This window comes from Heterodontus francisci, chromosome 4 (assembly GCF_036365525.1).
Source record: "Heterodontus francisci isolate sHetFra1 chromosome 4, sHetFra1.hap1, whole genome shotgun sequence".
Taxonomy (NCBI): domain Eukaryota; kingdom Metazoa; phylum Chordata; class Chondrichthyes; order Heterodontiformes; family Heterodontidae; genus Heterodontus; species Heterodontus francisci.
In genome coordinates this window covers 89357620-89374768 of record NC_090374.1, presented here as the reverse complement: position 1 = coordinate 89374768, position 17149 = coordinate 89357620, and the positions used below count along the sequence as shown (strand labels likewise).

The window sequence follows — 17149 nt, the reverse complement described above, 5'->3', positions numbered from 1 at the left end:
GAACCCGGCCAGGTGTTAGATTTAGATGTAGGTGAGCACTTTGGTGATAGTGATCACAATTTGGTTAGGTTTACCTTAGCGATGGGCAAGAATTATAGCTGGGGGAAAGGAAATTATGATGCGATTAGACAAGATTTAGGATGCGGAGGATGGGGAAGGAAACTGCAGGGGATGGGCACAATCGAAATGTGGAGCTTATTCAAGGAGCAGCTACTGCGTGTCCTTGATAAGTATGTACCTGTCAGGCAGGGAGGAAGTTGTCGAGCGAGGGATCCGTGGTTTACTAAAGAAGTTGAAGCGCTTGTCAAGAGGAAGAGGGTGGCTTATGTTAGGATGAGACGTGAAGGCTCAGTTAGGGCGCTTGAGAGTTACAAGCTAGCCAGGAAGGATCTAAAGGGAGAGCTTAGAAGAGCGAGGAGAGGACACGAGAAGTCATTGGCGGATAGGATCAAGGAAAACCCTAAGGCTTTCTATAGGTATATCAGGAATAAAAGAATGACTAGAGTTAGATTAGGGCCAATCAAGGATAGTAGTGGGAAGTTGTGTGTGGAATCAGAGGAGATAGGGGAAGCGTTAAATGAATATTTTTCGTCAGTATCTACAGTAGAGAAAGAAAATGTTGTTGAGGAGAATACTGAGATACAGACTACTAGGCTAGATGGGATTGAGGTTCACAAGGAGGAGGTGTTAGCAATTTTGGAAAGTGTGAAAATAGATAAGTCCCCTGGGCCAGATGGGATTTATCCTAGGATTCTCTGGGAAGCCAGGGAGGATATTGCAGAGCCTTTGTCCTTGATCTTTATGTCGTCATTGTTGACAGGAATAGTGCCGGAAGACTAGAGGATAGCAAATGTTGTCCCCTTGTTCAAGAAGGGGAGTAGAGACAGCCCTGGTAATTATAGACCTGTGAGCCTTACTTCGGTTGTGGGTCAAATGTTGGAAAAGGTTATAAGAGATAGGATTTATAATCATCTTGAAAAGAATAAGTTCATTAGCGATAGTCAGCACGGTTTTGTGAAGGGTAGGTCGTGCCTCACAAACCTTATTGAGTTTTTTGAGAAGGTGACCAAACAGGTGGATGAGGGTAAAGCCGTGGATGTGGTGTATATGGATTTCAGTAAGGCGTTTGATAAGGTTCCCCACGGTAGGCTATTGCAGAAAATACGGAAGTATGGGATTGAAGGTGATTTAGTGCTTTGGATCAGAAATTGGCTAGCTGAAAGAAGACAAGAGGGTGGTGGTTGATGGCAAATGTTCATCCTGGAGTTTAGTTACTAGTGGTGTACCGCAAGGATCTGTTTTGGGGCCACTGCTGTTTGTCATTTTTATAAATGACCTGGATGAGGGTGTAGAAGGGTGGGTTAGTAAATTTGCGGATGACACGAAGGTCGGTGGAGTTGTGGATAGTGCCAAAGGATGTTGTCGGGTACAGAGGGACATAGATAGGCTGCAGAGCTGGGCTGAGAGATGGCAAATGGAGTTTAATGCGGAAAAGTGTGAGGTGATTCACTTTGGAAGGAGTAACAGGAATGCAGAGTACTGGGCTAATGGGAAGATTCTTGGTAGTGTAGATGAGCAGAGAGATCTTGGTGTCCAGGTACATAAATCCCTGAAAGTTGCCACCCAGGTTAATAGGGCTGTTAAGGCGGCATATGGTGTGTTAGCTTTTATTAGTAGGGGGATCGAGTTTCGGAGCCACGAGGTCATGCTGCAGCTGTACAAAACTCTGGTGCGGCCGCACCTGGAGTATTGCGTGCAGTTCTGGTCACCGCATTATAGGAAGGATGTGGAAGCTTTGGAAAGGGTGCAGAGGAGATTTACTAGGATGTTGCCTGGTATGGAGGGAAGGTCTTACGAGGAAAGGCTGAGGGACTTGAGGTTGTTTTCGTTAGAGAGGAGGAGGAGGAGAGTTGTCTTAATAGAGACATATAAGATAATCAGAGGGTTAGAAAGGGTGGATAGTGAGAGTCTTTTTCCTCAGATGGTGATGGCAAACACGAGGGGACATAGCTTTAAGTTGAGGGGTGATAGATATAGGACAGATGTCAGAGGTAGTTTCTTTACTCAGAGAGTAGTAAACCGGAGCACCCGGAGGAATCCCACGCAGACACAGGGAGAACTTGCAAACTCCACACAGGCAGTACCCAGGATTGAACCCGGATCGCTGGAGCTGTGAGGCTGCGGTGCTAACCACTGCGCCACTCTGCCGCCCAGAAACATACAGAATAAAATTGTGCAGTAAAACAAGCTAAGCCACCACTTTATTACAGTGCCAACAGCTGACGCTAACAGGTCACAAATCACAATACTTATTTATTACTCTTAAGTTTTGCCTCTTTTTACTTATCTTTAATAATGTCAATTCCTTCTTGAGCTGCAACTTGGAAGTGTCGATGGCAGAGGTCATAATTTTCACCACCACAGAATCACAGAATTGTTACAGTGCAGGAGGTCATTCGGCCATCATGCCCACACTGGCTTTCCGAAAGCGCACTTCACTCAGTTCCATTCCTCTGCCTTCTCCCCATAACTCTGCACATTCTTCCTTTTCATATAACAGTCTAACTCCCTTTTGAATGCTTCAGTTGAACCTGCCTCCACAACACTATCAGGCAGTGCATTCCTGACCTTAACCACTCACTGCGTGAAAAAGTTTTTCCGCATGTCACTTTTGCTTCTCTTACCAAATACTTTAAATCTGTGCCCTCTTGTTCTCGATCCTTTCACGACTGGGAACAGTTTCTCTCTATCTACTCTGTCCAGACCCCTCATGATTTTGAATACCTCTATCAAATCACCTCTCAGCCTTCTCTTCTCCAAGGAAAACAGTCTTAACTTCCCCAATCTATCTTCATACTCAAGTTCCTCATCCCTGGAGCCATTCTCGTGAATCTTTTCTGTACTCTCTCCAATGCCCTCACATCTTTCATAATGTGCGGTGGCCAGAACTGGACGTGATACTCCAGCTGAGGCTGAACTAGCGTCTCATACCACCATCTTGACATTTGCTTACATTAATTTAAGGCATATTTCTGTGGAGTAGGATTCAATTCTGCCAGGTCCTTGCTCTATTTGCCTTCTCTCCTCCACGCCCTCCCCCATCACCATCAATATAGCACATTGTCACAAATATTCTAAAGTTAAAAATCAAATCTATGGCACTCTGATTTGGAGTCCAACAATAGGATGCAATTTCTAGGACACTGCAATTTTTCCTGCCAAGGGCCACTAAAGTAATACTAAAGCCACTAAAGTTCTGGTGCAAGCAATTTTTGAATATATCAATTAGTACAGAATATGGCAAGTACACTCTCCGATCTAGTAGACAAGATTGGCATAGCTTACCTAGTTCATTCATTGCATGTCTGTGCTCCTCATCAAACGAAAGCTTCATAAGTACACACACTGCAGGACAAATCTGGTGTTCCACTGGAGATGGCACTATAGCAATATAATGCATACATAAACCTTAAACTGGAAGCAATTTAAATTTCTTTGTTTTATTTTCACTATTTCAATATTATCATGTAACTTCTAAACATAAACTCTAGAAATCATTGAAGTCAATTAAAATCAACTTTAGCAAAAAAACTTAGCTCGTGTACTGTACCATTTTAGAACAAAAGCATGATGCGAGGTTACATTTTCTGTTACTGAATAAGATTAATGTAGTTAAAATATTTGTTTTGCTTGATATAGCATATAGCTGTGCAGAGAATAATTCAAATTTTTAAAATTATACTAGATACTGGGGTCAGTATTTTCCATTTATTTACTGGCCAGTCCATTTACATTAATTGGCTGGTGAGCACTTCTACATTTTTTAAACTAGCACTGCTAATATACCAATACTTAAGGAAGTTGAACACTGAAATTTAATTTGAGGCTTATGAGGATGTCACGGTACTAAAACACAATAAGCCAAAATGTTCTCTTTCTGTGCTCATAGTTTATCATTCTAAAACGTCTTATACTAATTAAATGAACACATATGATAATACTCAACTTAAGTGCTAACTATAAAATGCAGAAAATAAAGTACAGCTTTCATTGCATAAACACATACAATAATCAAGCACGTCACAAATGCCTAGCAAACTGCTAATGATGGGTAGACTGAAAATAAAATATTTACACAATGCACTGTTTCAGATCCAAATGACCATCAGGAGTAGTCACCTGGCTCCAAAGGCTAAGTTAAATGGCTGGTTTCAGAGTACAGGGGTGTAAAAGTAAACGGTCTTCCTCTTTGCTGCAGATGGCATATTGAGTAGTGTAAACAACATACATTCTTTAAAAGACAGTTCTCACCTTCCCACTGATGATTTTTCCCACTGATGATTTAAACAAATAAAGAAGAAAAATGCCAGCTATCTTGATCAGCAGGAACTATCTCTACAGTTTGAAAGCTTGTGGAAGATCTTTAATTAACACTGTCTTCTACGAACAAGAGACAAAGGGGTACTATACTTGTGAATTAAATGTTGATTAGAGATCCTGAAGTAAAAGATTCTGATTGCACTTAGTAATGATCTCACCAAACAGACTATAAACCCCAATAAGCATACCAGGCCCTCCAGTACTGCAGTTTTGACATTTGTAGGCTTATGTTCATTGTAGAGATAACACAATCGGTTTTATGGGCTGAAATGTCACTAGGCTTTTGTATAACATTTTATTCCATGATGAAGGGGTTTGAACTCTGCTGATCATATGTCTTTGCATCAACAGAAGGAGATCTTGGTTGGTCTTCATGGAATCAGAGGGATACTTATACCGAAGTGCATTATAAGACAGCAATTTAGCTTGGATATATAGGGCCATCTGCTTATCTTCAGCCATGCATTCCTGTGAAGGGTATTGTTAAATCTGATATTCATGTTCTGATATTACAGTCATAAGGAGGTTCAATTTGGCACTTTTTACGACATTTTTATAGCCTATTGCAGCATCCTAGATGGAAGTTGGGGAGAGGTGGGTAAGTTATGTTTAAAGATAGAAAGGCCGGTCAACGATAGGAAATATTTTTGTCTAGACTTCAAAGACAGATCTTAACACAGAGTGCCATAGAACTAGGTCATTATGGCTTAAATGACAAAGTTTAAAGCTCCTTTTTATCCCTGCCAGCCATCTTCCCACAAGAAGGAACAAAAAAGGGCAAATCAGTTCACAGCATGCTAATGTATCCTTTCAACAAGCAGTCACAGAGCAGCATTGGTAGATGCCCGCTGCTAGCTACAACTTGTACACTGGGGAAGGCAAGGGGTGGTTGGGTGCAGGGTGATAGTGTTTAGAACTTGGTGCAGACATAATAATGTTAATACTTCTGTTTAAATCTGTCAAATATTAGGACCGATTTTTAAACACAAAAGAAAACAGACATGGTATTGTACAGATCACACTTTTCCTCATACTAATAGCAGCTGCCCAGGTGCAACAGACACTCAAAACCAAAAAGAATGATTGATTATAATACAGCTGCTGAAATCTTCAAGCTGTGATGAAGAGAAACTGACCCTAAACACAATTACCAATTTCATTTTAAGAAAATACATCTTTAACAAAAGTATATATAAAACATTATATATACACACACACAGACACCTATATATTATGTACATATTGAAATTAAAAAACAGAACTTCCCTACGTAATTTTTTCTTAACGACTACTTCTTTTAATAGAAAAATGTAATGAAACTAATTCACATGCAACACTGCACAGAAAATGTCATACTTGGATTTTTGTCCTGATCCACGCCTCGCTCATGTGCTTCCTGCCATTCCCAGCATGTCTCACAGTAAGCACGGATCTGTTCTAACAGGTGAAGAACACGGGTCTCCCGTCTTCCTCTCTTGTCATCAGGCTGCGAATGGATGATATTGTGTAGTGCAGCACTAGCCCGTGCACGGGCCTCCTTACTGCCACGTGAATTGCCTAGCAGCACGGAGTCTTTATCATTGCCGTGCAAAAGCTGTATGAGCAGCGGAAGACAACCAGACTGACGCATAGCTATACAGCTGTCCTGAGAACTAGACATTGCTAGCAAAGTTCGAGACATATCATCCTTGTCATGTGTACCAAGCATTGACAGCAGCGAGTATACCATTTCCACCTATAGCCCAAGTGAACCAAAAAGGTTAAATTCTGTTCACATCATAGGGTCAACAAATGACACGAAGCCAAATTACAGAAAATGTTATGAGAAAATAGTAAATCTAAGGATATAATGCCGTTTCAAGATCTCTATAAACATTTGTTGATAATTTATGACAGTAGACATTGCTTTAGACTTACTACCAGTTAGCTAAGCAGATGTGGGATAGGACAATTCTTACTGATTCAACTGTGTTTGGATAATAGTGTTATATTTAGCCCTTTATTTGCTCTCTAGTGTTGGAAATAATATTATAATTAGACAATATCACAAGGTCAAAATCCACAAACTGGAATTAATCAACTGCCATCAAGCCACTAAATATATGTGGTTCATTTAATAATTATAAACTACAAATGATTTATTAACTCTGCTTTGACTCTCTGGACTTCAGAATATAGGATGGGTAAATTCACAGATTTCATGAAGTTGGGTAGTGATATTCTGGTCTGTCCAGTAAATTGCTAGTCAGAAACAGCTAACAAAGCTAACGTTACGTTGAGCGTATACAGCACAGAAATGGGTCATTCGAGCTAACTGGCGTTTATGCTCCACGAGTCTCCTCCCAGCCTACTTCATCTAACCCCATCAGCATATCCTCTATTCCTTTCTCCCTTATGCATTTATCTAGCTTCCCCTTAAATGCATCTATGCTATTGCCTCAACTACTCCTTGAGGTAATGCGTTCCATATTCTTACCACTCTTTGGACAAAGAAGTTTCCCTATTGGATTTATTAGTGACTATCTTAGATTTGTGGCCCCTAGTTTGGACTCCCCCACTAGTGGAAATATTTTCTCTATGTCTACTCCTATCAAAACCTTTCATTATCTTAAAGTCCTCTGACAGGTCACTCCCCAGTGGTCTCTTAAACAGAAAAGAGCCCCAGCCTATTCAGCCTTACCTGAAATATTAACCTCTCAGAGCTGGTATCATTCTAGTAAATCTTTTTTGCACCTTCTCTAATGCCTCTAAATGAGACAGAACAGTGCACAGTATTCCAATCATGGTCTAACTAAGGTTTGATATAAGTTTAACATGATTTCTCTACTCTTCAATTCTGTCCCTATAGAAATGAACCCCTGTGCTTTGTTTGCTTTTTTAAATGACCTCATTACCTGTGTCATTTTTAACAATTTGCCTATCTGTGCCTCTAGATCCCTTTGCTTCATTACCCATTTCAGATTCTTATTATCCAAGCTGTTGTAGCCTCCTTATTCTTACCAAAATGTCATATTTATCTACCTTGAAACTCATTTGCCAATTACACACCGATTCTGTAAATTTATTAATGTTTTCTTATATTTTGTCACATTCTTCCTTCGTATTAACTATACTGCCCATCAATGTTGAAATTGTATTTCCAATTCCCAAGTCTAAATCGCTTATGTATATTGTGTACGACAGTAGTGTCAGCACTGATGCCTGTGAAACACCACTTCCCACCTTTTGGCAGTCTGAGTAGCTACCCTTAGCCCCTACCTCTGCTTTGTAACCAGCTTGGTATCCATTATGCTAACTGTCCCAATTCCACATGCTCTGATCTTAGTTACGAGTCTACCAGTTACTATCTTCTCGAAGACCTTTGGAAAGTCCAAATATATTACATCTACTGCATTATCCTCGTGCAATGTTTCTGAAATCTATGCTGACTATTCTAGTTTTGGTTTCTAGATGTTTTTATTACATCTTTGAGTCAAGATTCCATTATCTTCCTTACCAATGATGTTAAGCTAACTGGTCTTTGGTTGCCTGGACTTGTTTTCTCTCTCTTTTAAATTATAGGAACATTAGCCATCTGTCAATCCTCTGGCACTATTCCATTTTCTAATGAATTGTTCCATATATGTAATAGTGCCTCTGGTATCTCTTCCCTAGCTTCTTTTAATATGCACGGATGCAATCATCCAGAGCAGGGTTTTATCCTCTCTATGTTTGATTAGCTTATCAAATATCTCCTCGCTCTCTATCTTAAATGGCTTTAATCTCTTCTTCCGATGTCATGCCCATCTTGTCAGTTTCTCTGGTACATACTGAGGCAAAGTAATTATTCAATATTTTTGCCATTTAGTTGTCATTACCTGAGAGTTGATTTTGTGCATCCTTTAGTAGCCCTATTCCCATCCTTTTATTATTTGTATCTGTAAAATACTTTACTGTTTCATATGTTCCTTGCTAATTTAATTTTGTAGTTCCTTTTTATTTTCCGAATCGTTGTTTGACTACTTTCATAACCTCGTATTCCCTTTTGTCATTCGCTCCTTTTGTTGTCTATACACTTAATGTATGCCTTTTTCTTTAGTCTTAACTGCTTTTATCTCTTTATTCATCTATGGTGTTTCATTATCTAGTTTGTTCTTTTTTTTAGTGGAACACGACTGATCATCATTTCAAATATTTACCACTATTTATATCTTTGCCAATATTTCCAGTTTACCTTTCTTAGTTCCATTGTCATTCCCTCAAAATTAGTTCTTTTCCAATCCATTACTGTGCTCTTTATATCTTATATCTGCAATATTCAACTGCCAGTCCTGTTCTTTATTCAGTTATCCCGACTATGCCTGGCTCCTCGCTACAAATTATTGTCTCCAGTTCCCCTGTTTTGTTTCAGATGTGTACATTTTTGTACAGGTAATTCGTTTTTATAAATTGTTCTGCTCATGTTATTTTTAAGTCTTTTTTAAAACTTATGCTCCATAACTGTATCTGTTCCCTGACCTTTTATGTTCCACTTATTCCTTATTTTGGTCTGACCTATACTCTCATCTCCTATTTCTTTTAACTTCTGGTTTACGTTATTTTCACTTGAACCTTTCCCCACCCCCGGCTTACTGGTGTGAAGTTCTATCCACAATCCTACTTAGTCTTCTACTAGAACACTGATCCCATTCCGCTTCAGATGAAGCCTATCCCAAAGGGATAGCTCGTTCTTGTCTTGGTACTGGTGCCAATGTCCTGTGAAATTGAACCCTCCTTCTCACATTCCTCAGCCACGCATTCATCTTCCTGATCTGTCTATTCTCTATGCCAATTAGTACGCAGCTCGAGTATGAATCCCGAGATTACCACCCGTGAGGTCCTTTTGTTAAAACAAAAAATTAATTCCTAACTTTTGATATTCCCTTAGAAAGACCTTTTCTTCTCTAGATCACTGGTCTCAACATGGACTCTTACCCCTTCCTTTCCAAGTTCCTCTCCAGTTGGTGAGACATGTTCTTTACCCTTGCATCCAGTAGGCAACACATCTCTTGGACGATTGGTCATGACTGCATGGGGCTCTTTCTCTACCCCTAATTACCAAATCCCCGATGACTGGTTTGCCTCCTTCCATCTACGAAGGATGATGGACATGCAGCAAACAATCCATTTAGGAGGGATGCTTTCTCTTGGTGCATCTTTGCTGATGGCTGTGAAGGAAAATCCTTGAGAGGCAGGTTCTGCCACTAGTGCTGCGCGTGAAGCTGCCAAGTGACACTGTAGGCTGAACTTTATACTCCTGCCGCCAAAATCGGATGCGGGCGAAAACAATGGTGGACTGCCCGCGCAGGCCGCATGTCGTAGACTATCGTGGCGGCTCATTTAAATAGCCGGGACGGACCGCCCAACCCCCCCCACCGTTGTCGGGGAGGGGACGGGCTGTCATCCTTGGAAATGACGTCAACTGCCTTTGCGCAGGCACTGATGCCATTTTTAAAGGGCTTCGAGCCCAACCGTTCTATTTAAATATTTAAAGGTACATTGATGTAAAAAAATTAAATACATTTATCTTGCCCCTCTCCCACCCCAATGACCAAGAATTAATTACTTGCCCTCTCCCCGCAAAACACTTACCTTGTCCAGCTGACCTTCCTCCCCCCACCCCCCTGCCTAAGTGCATAACATTTATACTATAACCCTTCCCACCATCCCCTATACCAATAATATGACTGACACCGCTTCCGCCGCTCCCCCCACCCACCCCCCCTTGCATTGAGAAATGTACCTGCTCTCCCCTCCCCACCAGTGTTCCGCCTCGGTTCCCCGGACATGCCGGCCACACAAAGATCACTCCGGGACAGACAGCAGGAGTGTAACGGTAATTAATGCGTTTATTTTAACGAATTTAAATATTTAAATTGGGCTCCCGTCGCTGAGCGGCGGGGGGGGGGGGGGGGGTGGGCCGCCACGAGGCCTCTCCGCCGCTGGCAATATCAGACCGGGACTTTCTGGCATCGAGGTCCGTGGGGGGCCTCTCCCCGAGGCAATTTCTGCAGGATGTGTCACCATTTCCCTCTGTCGCCAGCTAGCGACTCCCAGGTGCAATAATCGACATTTAGGGCCTTCATGTCATGCTTGCAAGCATCCTTGAAGCTGAGCTTTGGGCGTCCCATTGCTCGTTTGGCCCCGGCTACCTCACCAAACAGAAGGTCCTTAGGTATACGATATTCTTCCATCCTGCGGACATGTCCATTCCACCGAAGCAGCCTCTGTTTGATTAGTGCCAACACACTTGGGAACTCTGTCTTTGAGAGGACTGCCACATTTTTGATTTTGTCCTGCCAGAATATACCCATAATGCATCACAGACAGCGAAGATGGAAATTATTGAGCTTCTTTTCCTGGTAGCTGTAAGTCGCTCATATTTCACAGCCACACAGCAAGGTGCTGAGAACACAGGCCTTATAATCCATCAGCTTGGTCCTCAGGGTCAGCTTCGTATTATTCCACGTGCATTTTGCAAGTTGGCCAAAGGTGGTAGCTACTTTCTCTATGCGTGTATTGAGCTCTGCATCAAGGCGCAGATTGTCCGACACCGTGGACCCAAGGTTGCAGAATTTGCCAAACATTTCCTATGACTACAACCTTTCTATTTTGCTCTCCCATTGGACTGCCTCCTCCTCCACTAGCCATCCTCCCTGCAGTATTCATCCTTATCCTGTACCTGTTGGATAGGACCAGTGTTGGTGGAACCTCCTTCTCCATCTATCCTTGGTTCCCCTATCCTGCTGACTGACAATCATACTCTAGCCTTCCTGCACTTTGAGGTATGACTGCACTCTGGAGAAAATTCGCCCTAATGCATTGGGAGTGTGTCTGATTCACATTCCAGTTCAATGATTCTGAGCTGGAGTAACTCAAGGTAGAGCTATTTCCTGCAGATGTGGCAATTCAGAACAGTCTCACTGTCCACAAGCTCCCACATCGCCTGTGCTGCCATATCTTACAATTATTTATTTATTAATTAGCAGTAATTTATATCTAAAACGAATAGAATCACCAGGTCATGTTTTAATCAGTCTGATTTGAAATTAATTAGTAATTAAGTACTCTATGTATGTATGTATGTATGTATAGCAGATACTTATTTAATGTTTTAGAACCAACAGCTTAAAGTGAACTAGAATTTTTCTTCTTTTGCACAGCATTTTGTTTCCAGAATAGATCTACATACAGATAATGTTCAGAGTTTAATTTTCAATTTAGTATGACTGGGTTAACTTATGAAAACATTTTTAAAGTACTATCTAGACTCAAATGTTATTTAATTATTAAAGCTGGTGAGATTTTTTTTTTCAAATGTCCAGTAATTGGATTATATAAACTTTAACATGATACTGCATTGGATTTTAAAACTAAATACACTGCCAACATGTGCCCGCCATTAACCCTACCAAGTTTTAAATGGTCAGGTGGCGAGGCCACGAAAAGGTGGTTTTTGCTGCACATCTGGGGCTCTCCCCACTAGAAAAAGCCACATAGTGCTGAGTGATGATGGAAGAATTCCGCCCCCCACCCCCCCCCACCACCGTAATAGAAATTTTGAGGCAGGAGACGAGAAGAACCCCAAGGAACTTCAGCCTCATGGTTCGCCAATGACATTCCACTCTTCATAACTAGTAAGCACCTCTTTTAGCCAGCATTGAGAATTTAAGTCAAAACCTCAATTTGTGCCATTCACAATAGGCAGCAGGTTCAACAGGGTTGAATTTACCAGTCCAACTTCTTCGTGGAGTAGTACCAAATAGTCTAGTCTATGCTCTTGCTGACGGAGGAATATTGAGTTTCAACAGCAATCGAGATTCTCAATATCTCTTAGTGGAAAGCCAACATGCTACTGGGTCCCTTCAGCTTGCTCACTTTTGTAGTAATGCATATTCCAATCATTTGAAAATCATATGTAACAGGTAAGCATTAACTGCACAATATCATTACAGTAAATCAATTCAGAGATTTAACTATATGTATCTAAATTTTTACAGTTCAGTTGTTGAGTCCTATTAACTGGTACTACACTAACTTCTTGATTAAAGGTACTACTGTATGGTAAACGGTTTTTAAAAAGACCCATAGAAATTCAAAACTTTAAGGTAACAACCTCAATATTAACTGCCAGCAAACTCGTTACAGCAAAGCAAGCAATGCTATCTACTTCTGCAGGTGAAATTAGAAGCAACATGACAAAATATTGCTGGAATTGATAATTCAGATTAATGCCAGAATTCCAGTTGTTAGAAATCAGGTCATTTTTCTTCCCTTTGTGTAGAATATTGATCCGTAGTTTTGCTGGTTACAAGAGTTATTTGAATATATTCAACTAGTGATTTTATTGCTAGATGAGTTAATTTGGGTTTTGTTGATTTTTGCTAGAATTCTTTTAGACACTAAGCTCGATTCAAATATAATCCTTACTATGATCTTTTAGTTCTTCGCTCTGCATGTAGAGTATAGCTGCAATGGTTGCCAATTAACATTACATAAAACAACATTTTGTAAATTTTTTTTTTTTTAAAAAGGACACAGTAAGGAATACAACATGCATTTGTTAATGAAGATAGCAAAACATACTAGTAAAGCAGCCAAAGCATTGTTAAAATTGACATATTAGGAAAAAATGCAGTGTAGCGACCTGTAGTCTGGAATCTTCGGTTACCTTGGTACCCAGGTGACTTGTTAGTCTTCGAGGAACTGAGTAGGAACTACTACAGCTCATCACACTAGCAGCATCTTGTTCAACCCGTGATCCTGAACCCTAAAACACATCAGACAGAATTAGAAGTACTAAGCTTGTTAAATAAAAAAGTAATGTTTCTGAAATGCTATAAAAGTTTCTAGTGTTACATCATTCCTTGCTTTTCAGAAACTATCAGCATTTTTCCGAAAGTGACAAGTTGGGAGTAATTTTTTGATGAGCCTCCAATGGGACTGTACCTTATTAGTACACACATAGGGCTGAATTTTATTCTCGACGGCAGGTGAAAAAATGGCAGGCCGCGGGCCGCCGCAATAGAGCAAAGAGCGTGTTAATGCTTGTGGTGAAAGACAAAGCATTAGTCCAGAGAGAGTGTTAATGGCAGAATAATAAGCAGCTCTGTTCACATGAAAAAACAGGCACATGATTAAAAACAAAATTTAAAAAATTAGAAAAATATAAAAAAAGGCCAGTCATGCTCTGAAATTGTTGAACTCAAGGTTGAATCCACGAGGCTGTAGAGTGCCTTATTGAAAGATCAGGTGCTGCTTCTTGAGCTTGCGTTGATGTTCACTGGAACACTGCAGCAGGCCAAGGACAGAAATGTGGGCATGAGAGCAGGGAGGTGTGTTGAAATGGCAAGCAACCGGAAACTCGGGGTCATGCTTTCAGACTGAGCAGTGCTCCACAAAGCGGTCACTCAATCCGCGTTTGGTCTCCCCAATATAGAGACGACTGCATTGTGAGCAGCGAATGCAGTATACCAAATTGAATGAAGTACAAGTAAATCGCTGCTTCACCTGGAAGGAGTGTTTGGCGCTTGGGATGGTGAGAAGAGAGGAGGTAAAAGGGTAGGTATTACACCTCCTGCGATTGCATGGGAAGGGGACGCAGTATCGGGGGTGATGGAGGAGTAGACCAGGGTGTCGCGGATGGAACGATCTCTTTGGAATGCTGGCAGGGCAGGGGAAGGGAAGATGTGTTTGGTGGTGGCATCACACTGGAGGTGGCGGAAATGGCGGAGGATGATCCTTTGGATGTGGAGGCTGGTGGGGTGGAAAGTGAGGACAAGGGGAAGCCCGTCGCAGTTCTGGGAGGGAGGGGAAGGCGTGAGGGCAGAAGTGCTGGAAATAGGTTGGACACGGGCCCTGTCAACCACAGTGGGAGGGAATCCTTGTTTGAGGAAAAAAGAAGACCTGTCAGAAGCGTTGTTGTGGAAGGTTGCATCATCAGAACAGATGTGCGGAGACGGAGAAACTGGGAGAAATGGATTGAGTCCTTACAGGAAACAGGATATGAGGAAGTGTCGTCAAGGTAGCCGTGGGAGTCAGTGGGCTTATAATGAATATTAGTAGACAGCCTACCCCCAGAGGTTTTTGCTTACACATTCTGATCAGGCTAACGGCACTTTAAAATAGGTCATAAAATCAACTGTATAAGTCACGCCTTAATTAAATGCATGAATTCCTGGATTTTTTAATCAAATGTCTGAGCTCAAACGAATGACGGTTGTGGCGCACCTGAATTTTTAATCGGGTTTGTTGGAGTTAAGAGACCATAGGATTGAATGGGACAGCACTGTCTCGTTAGACATGTGTTTTTTTAAATCTTAAATTTCTGATGTGAGCATGAGAGCAGGGAGGTGTGTTGAAATGGCAAGCAACCGGAAGCTCGTGGTCACGCTTTCAGACTGAGCGGTGCTCCGCAAAGCAGTCACTCAATCTGCGTTTAGTCTTCCCCACCCCCATCCCACCTGATTTTAAGCTCTCCCCGCCTCTAAACCCGCCATGGGGGAGAGCATAAAATTAACCCCCGATCACCCAATTTCCCTTCCTGATCCCACTTTATCCAATTTTCTAAAGGTTTCCCTTTACTCTGTACAGACCTTAATGCAATAGAATTCTAAATTAGGTTACTTGGTTTTAAAATAAAAATGTAATTACATTTTATTCGTAGGAGCAGAATCATTAAGCAGACTTTAGGTACATATAATTTTGAATGGATTTTGGGAGCACTGTACTTAAAGAAATGCAATATGCTAGAACACAGATCCATAGAGCTCTGACTACATAGCAGAGAAAATAAACTACTTAGCGAACCAACAATGGAAGCTTCCTTTAATGTTGTTTGGTTTCTACAAATATAATGTTTCCTGTTCCAATCCTAAAACCATGAATGACCTTATCAATTTGAGAGAGATGCTGCAGATGTTCAGAAAAGAAAGATGCACGCAGTCATTATTTTGATTTGACTGTGCACTTCAGATAACAAAACAAATCACTTGCAAATCAGGACATATGAATAACAATAGTGCTTTTGGCTGGGTTACATAAGATTCATTTAACAAAGCAACAATTTTCTTCTCCATTTATAATATTTCTCAATTGGAGAACAAAGCTGAATTAACATGATATAATGCTCTTATTTCAGATCCCTACAGAATTTCACTTCATTTCATAATGCAAATGGATTTTCGTTTTGCATTCCCATTTTTCTTAACAATAGTTCTTAGACTAATACTTCATGATTATTTAGCAGAGAAAAAGATATTTCAACAGTTCATAACAGGTGCTTAAGATTAAACAATGATTAAGGACAGTTAAACTAAACATTAGAGACAATATATACTACAATTTTCATCAAGCTATCACCCTTAATACTTCACAGTATTTCTGCATCACATCTAACAATATGGGATTAGAACTGTATTATCAGTATTTCTAATACTGAATGTTCTAAAATACAATAAATAGATTATTCTCTGAAATTCCATTTAACAATATTTATTTGAACAAACAACCATTTTAATATGCAGAGGATTAAGCCAAACCATCAAGGCCATTTTAAGAGACAGAGAGGAGAGCGTGTATACACGTACACACACCCTGTTACAAGAAATGCACCAAACTATATCTGTGTTGCTGCAATACATCCTCAATGATCTCTCTCTTTCAATTGGTAAAAAATTTAAAATCTCCTCACCTGCCCACTCCCTGTAGTACCCATGCTGGCTTGTGTATCCTGACAATCACTCGGTCGTTCTGCATCATGTGACACTGTTTGTTCATGTTTAGTTTGCGATGACTTCTGTTTAAAGAATAGCCTTGGCATTAAATTTAGAACATAGAAGACAAATATGAGGTATTTTTAAGCCTTCTATGCTTCCATGCTGCATCTCTGCAATGGAATTGTGCTTGCTGCTTTACTCCTTAACCCCTGGCCTTAGTGATCAGCAGCAAGCACCATCCCCCTCAGTGACATGACATGATGAAAATACAGCACGTCCACTGAGATCTAGAGGTTTATCACAACACAGACACAAAGGAGGTGCTCAGAAAGCTACAGTCTTTTTCTGACTGTGCTGTTAAAATGATATGAAGGAAAAAATCCTCTGGGGGTGGATGAGAATGCATGAAGCTGCTCAGAGAGCATTTGGTCACATGACAAATATACTGAAAATCTATGGCCAATAAGCTCCTACTCATTCAGCAGCTCACAAAGTAGAATTTAAAAAAAAACAAAATGGCCTCAGGGGAGGCAGAAGCATTCTTCCTATTTAGTGCACCCTTTTTAGACAGCATGCCATTAAAAATTGATGTTCTTGAAAGTCTTCTCTGGAAGCAGCTGTCTATAAGGAGCACCACATTTTTTTTTTTAAAGAAATACAGCACTGAAACAGGCCCTTCGGCCCACCGAGTCTGTGCCGACCAACAACCACCCATTTATACTAACCCTACAGTAATCCCATATTCCCTACCACCTACCTACAACTAGGGGCAATTTACAATGGCCAATTTACCTATCAACCTGCAAGTCTTTGGCTGTGGGAGGAAACCGGAGCACCCGGCAAAAACCCACGCGGTCACAGAGAGAACTTGCAAACTCCGCACAGGCAGTACCCAGAATCGAACCCGGGTCCCTGGAGCTGTGAGGCTGCAGTGCTAACCACTGCACCACTGTGCCGCCCCTAACTTATGCCTAAGGTTTCAAAAAATGCTACAAATTAAAATGCAAAAATGTCACAGTGGCGCAGTGGTTAGC

At 41.0% G+C, this 17149-nt stretch overlaps 1 protein-coding gene across 10 annotated transcripts in view; it reads right to left on the bottom strand.

Annotated features, from left to right (window-relative positions):
• apc (APC regulator of WNT signaling pathway) overlaps positions 1 to 17149 on the bottom strand; it is a 263447-nt gene that overhangs the window by 42348 nt on the left and 203950 nt on the right. For 8 of the 10 annotated variants that reach the window (XM_068029831.1, XM_068029841.1, XM_068029834.1 and 5 more), the window contains 4 exons: positions 16091 to 16195; positions 13046 to 13168; positions 5737 to 6115; positions 3346 to 3441 (listed from right to left, as the gene is read on the bottom strand). In XM_068029831.1, coding sequence (XP_067885932.1) covers positions 3346 to 3441; positions 5737 to 6115; positions 13046 to 13168; positions 16091 to 16195 — 703 coding nt within the window. The remainder of the gene's footprint in view (positions 1 to 3345; positions 3442 to 5736; positions 6116 to 13045; positions 13169 to 16090; positions 16196 to 17149) is intronic. The other 2 variants (XM_068029833.1, XM_068029832.1) reach the window with 2 other exon arrangements.